The following is a 4,668-nucleotide window of genomic DNA, read 5'->3' on the forward strand; positions in this document are numbered from 1 at the left end:
AGTATAATAAATATAGTGATTTGAAGTAAAAATAAAAAATAAAATCATCAAATTTAATGAACCGGAAGTGGAATTTTATCTCTTTAGAAAGGTCAAAAATGTTGTCGCCTGGATCCTGTCCACACCCCTGAACGTATTAAGCTGAAAATTTATATTTGTATTCTTTATATACTAACTTAGATTTGGTAACGTTTTGGTCAGAATTTGTAAACCGGAAGTAGTATTTTTTTTTTAAACAATATTTCATTATTTTATTTTGACCTTTTAAATTATTTTTATCCTCTTGATATTTAATGTATATAATAAGTATACTGATTTTAAATAATAAAAAAAATTTAACAAAATCTGACAACCGGAAGTAGAACTTTTGTCTTATGCAAGGATTTGCATATATTTGCGCTCAATTTGTATCGCTATCATAATTATTAGTTCAATATCTAATTTTGTTTTTTAACCTTCTTATATTCCTCAAATATATAGATAAGGTCATGGGTTGGTCACACCCAAATTTTTTTTTTTCGATTTAAAAATTTTTTACTTAAAAATCTTAATTTTCTAAAACCGGTGAAAGCCGGCCAACCGGCTTTTTATTTATAAAAAAACCGAAAACCGGCTTTTTCTTTCGGGCGGTTTTTTGGAACCCCTAGTCTTGAGATATGCTATGTTATTCTCCAATCCTTTGTATTTCCGCTTGCTTTTCAATTCGCTTGTGAGAAGTAAGCTAGAGTATAATGCGATTGTGTGGAATCCGCATGAATCAAATTACACTCTGATGATTGAGAAAGTGCAAAAAGCATTTCTTCGTTTCCTATATAGGAAAGAATATGGGTATTACCCATTACTTCGGAGAAATTTCTCATTAATTCGTTTCGTTCTCCAGCTCCTACGTGGTAATACGTCATGCCCGTTGTTGCTGGAGCAGTTGGGACTTTATGTCCCTAATCACTATGTGCGTGGTAGACATCATCATTTGATGGCTGTACCTCCTGCCACGCACAGTTCTTTTTCAAATGGCTCCTATTCTTAATGAAATCGTTGCTGCCGAGACTGAATGTGATATTTTCCACCTTAGTGAGCGTAAATTGTCGGATATTACTCTAACCCATTTATCTGGTAGTCTGCGCTCATCATTGTTTTCATGATTGATTGTGATTTATGAGTGAAATTTTGATTAACTCTCTTCCATTTGGGCCTCACAGGGATGTTTTGTATTTGTAGTTGTTTCTTATTTATTGGGACTGGCTGTAGATGCAAGGCATTCCTTATGCTAAATTTTTTTATTTGATATTTTTACGTTATCTGTTATTATTAAATGCTATTTTTTATGTTTATGTATGGATGTATTTATGTTTATGTTCAAATGTACTTTTTTATGTATAATTGATTAGTATATTATGTATTAATTTATATTTAATTGTTATTTTGTTTTTTTTTGTATTATATTTTTTGACCATTGTGGCGCTTTAGGAATTCTTGTAATGCCACAATGGTCTGTTTAGAATAAAATAAATAAATAAATGTACATATGATAAAAGCAGCAATTGCAGACAGCTGACGTCAAACTCTAACAAAACACTAAAATCCAACTACTGAAATAAAAACTTCAAAAAAAGTATGCGCAGTCATAAAAAAAAACTAATGCCGTATACTAATACAAGATATTACAGACAAACAACGACTGCGATATAAAAAATAAGAAACCTTCTCAACAATCCTCGAATATCTGTATACTTTATATAAATTCAAGAAAGTTTAGAACGACCACCTGAAGGACTTTTGCATGCTTAGAGTTTCAACTATTGCAGTTGTTTGTTTTACAGTGCCAATTTAAATCCCACTATGCCGGTTGGCGGTGGGCGTGTAGTTTTGCCACTATTCTTTGGCTGTAGCTACATATTTTCGAATTTAGCAAAATCGTCATCCGACGCCATTTTGGTTAACCTTAAGAGCTGAAGTTTCCTGAACGGAACTAATTTCCAAGCAAGTTTCACCCCCGTGCGACCACCCCTGCGGTGCGATGACAAACGACGGCACTGTAGGGTGACCACTACCACCGGCCCAAACTGGTCCTACTCTGAAATAAAGCCTCTTAGTTCTGGAAACATGTTGGAGAGACACTGGAGTGCCGGCTGCAACACATTGACAAGTGTCTGCGTGCGATGGGGTGGGAAAATGGACCGGAAAAATACACGCATGCTACCCCTGTTTAACCGCGTTAATCCTACGTACATACATATATGTGAATATACGTTATTGCATTGCTTACTATGTATAGAATTAGTATTGGAATTCAAGATAATATTTGAATATAAGAAGACTGCGTTCATTTTTAATCTAATTTCTGTACAAGTGTATATCTTAAATATATAGAGAAATGTGTCCGTAATCCTAGTGCGTGTAATGATATAAAATATACCTTCGTCATATAAAGTGATATATTACATGAGACATATGGTAAATATTTAAATAGCAACAGAAAATAAATAAATATCACAACTATGCTACAGTAAATTTATTGAACCAAAATCATGGGCTTACTCTCGTAAGCCAGATTCACCTTTAGCAAATAATGGGAACATATTAACGTCTAAATAATAGTTTCCTCGAGTATCAGTAGGAGTCCAATAGCCCATAATTGCTCTTGCATTATTCACACACACGCCGCTTCTGAAAGTGTTCCAATCACTACATTGCACACCTAAAAAGTTGTTGTTAGTCACACTCTCTGCATAGTAAAATCCAACTATGAGATGACTGCAAACAGAAAACCAGCATCCTGCTGCAATTGATCCACCGTGTGGAAAGAAATCTACGTGACCTGCAATTTTTTTTATTAAAATTTTGAGTAAAATAAGCGTTTAAATTACGTTTAACCAACCTATTGATGTAGGAATTCCGAAAACTCCCATATTGGTATGAATAACATCCACAAAATCAGCATCCGTTGACGTCAACCTCAAATTAGCAGGTTCGTAAAAGAAACACGGGCCAGCAGGGTCAAGTCCACTGATTCGATTTAATTTTATACCTGTGATATTTTGAAAAACTTTTCCTGCAAAACCAGAAGCGTGTGCGCCCAAACTGTGCCCTGTCAAATGGTAGTTCCGAAGCCCGTCTGTAAAATAATAATAAAAGAATCCGTTTGTAAAATAAAAAAAATCCGTTTGTAAAATAAAGTTTCAATTTGCTTTTTTCAATTTTAACTTACTTTTATATAATTCAGCTAAAAGTTTGCCCACAGCTTCTCCGACGATTTGTGCGTTGGTTGAACTAGTGAAATACGAATCCGTCATCATGATCGAGTGATCTAGTGTAAGAACATTGACTTTTCCTGTATTCTTTACATTTCTAGCGATTTCCAAATAGTTGAATGGGTAAAACTGTCCAATATATCCATGGATTATCAAAATCAGGGGCAGACTTTTATTGTAATTGGAAGAAGTCAATATTCCCGAAAGAATTTCATTGAATGTATATTTTTTCTGCAAATAGATACGGCTTATGTAAGTTTTAAAAGTTTTTCAATAAAATTTTTTTAAAAATTTCTTTATAAAAATACTTCTTGATTGCCGTAATAATGCGTGAAAACCAAAGTCATCAATTTTGGTTTTGCGACCCGTTTTGCATTTTCATAATCGGCAAATGTTAATTTTTTTGCCGTTGTGCCTAAAATAATGTTAAAATCAATGCCCAGTTTTTGATTATATAACATACCTTCTATTTCATCAATGAATATACTTATTTTTTTATAATACTCACAATTTGAGGTAAGGCTTTGCAACACACCTCGCTCAACAAAATTGATTACACCATCGAAAAATGCCTCTGTGCCATGATTAAAAATAACCAAAACCATAAAAAGTGAGATGAAAAGAGACAGACTCTTCATTTTTGTATTTAAAATATCCTTTACAAACGTATTTAAAAAAAACTCAATATATTGATTTGTTCATAAAACAAAATCGAAATATTAAATATCCAAAACCTTACACTGATATTGAGTTACAGCTTGTGACGATGATTTATATATAAATGAAATACAATAGTTGAAAATTTTATTTATGTATCCGTTTTGGTGTAATTTTTTTATATTTGAGCGTAGGTTGGAAAAAACGTATTATAATGTTAAGATTTGCAAAAATATTAAAATATACTCATTTTAACATTTTTTTATTATTTTTTTCTATGGAATTTTTAACACAATCAAAATATTTTTTTCCCAACAACAAAATCCTATTGAAATTAAAAACCAATTTTTAATGTATAAATACATTATCCAACATACCTGAGGCTCTACGTTATTAATATTGATGATATATAGAGACGTAATATGATCGAGTTTCCTTGGCAGAACAATTTTGCCATTTTCGGCGAGTACGTTTATATTAGAAATTAACGTTCTAGCGTAAATGCAAATGAGCAGACGTCGGGGTTTATTGGGTATTTAAAGAGCCCAGTGTTGGATACCTCTGAAGAACTACGAGTCCTAGTCCCTGAGACCCCTTGGGGTGCTTACGACCCAGCCCTATAACTTCTCTACCGGCCCTGCAAAGCTCTCGTCGGCAATTGTACGCCAGTTAACGATGGACCCTCAGGATACTGTTGTAATTCTCTGACAGATTAACTTCTATTACACCGCAACATATTGAAATGTACATTTGAGATACT

The 4,668-nt window shown here is 33.1% G+C and overlaps 1 protein-coding gene across 2 annotated transcripts; it reads right to left on the minus strand.

Annotated features, from left to right (window-relative positions):
- Nucleotides 1-2,498: 2,498 nt before the first annotated feature.
- LOC143911933 (lipase member I-like) lies at nt 2,499-4,668 on the minus strand. 2 transcript variants are annotated; one of them, XM_077431033.1, is made up of 4 exons: nt 4,468-4,668; nt 3,209-3,482; nt 2,879-3,115; nt 2,499-2,818 (listed from the first exon to the last, which is right to left on the minus strand). In XM_077431033.1, the coding sequence occupies exons 2-4, from the start codon at nt 3,294-3,296 to the stop codon at nt 2,535-2,537; spliced, it is 609 nt and encodes a 202-aa protein (XP_077287159.1). In that variant the 5' UTR covers nt 3,297-3,482; nt 4,468-4,668; the 3' UTR covers nt 2,499-2,534. The 2 variants fall into 2 exon arrangements, with proteins under 2 accessions (XP_077287159.1, XP_077287158.1); XM_077431032.1 differs by lacking the exon at nt 4,468-4,668 and adding an exon at nt 3,560-4,019.

Source organism: Arctopsyche grandis, chromosome 5, assembly GCF_051622035.1.
Source record: "Arctopsyche grandis isolate Sample6627 chromosome 5, ASM5162203v2, whole genome shotgun sequence".
In the NCBI taxonomy this organism is placed as follows: Eukaryota; Metazoa; Arthropoda; class Insecta; order Trichoptera; family Hydropsychidae; genus Arctopsyche; species Arctopsyche grandis.

What these genes read in the sequence shown, in the direction of transcription:
- LOC143911933 (XM_077431032.1), bottom strand. Translation starts at nt 3,889, where the DNA reads ATGAAGAGTCTGTCTCTTTTCATCTCACTTTTTATGGTTTTGGTTATT. An exon ending in TTTAGCTGAATTATATAAAA is followed by an intron (nt 3,116 to 3,208) that starts GTAAGTTAAAAT and finishes ATTATTTTACAG; the next exon opens with ACGGGCTTCGGAACTACCAT. An exon ending in CGGAATTCCTACATCAATAG is followed by an intron (nt 2,819 to 2,878) that starts GTTGGTTAAACG and finishes AAAAAATTGCAG; the next exon opens with GTCACGTAGATTTCTTTCCA.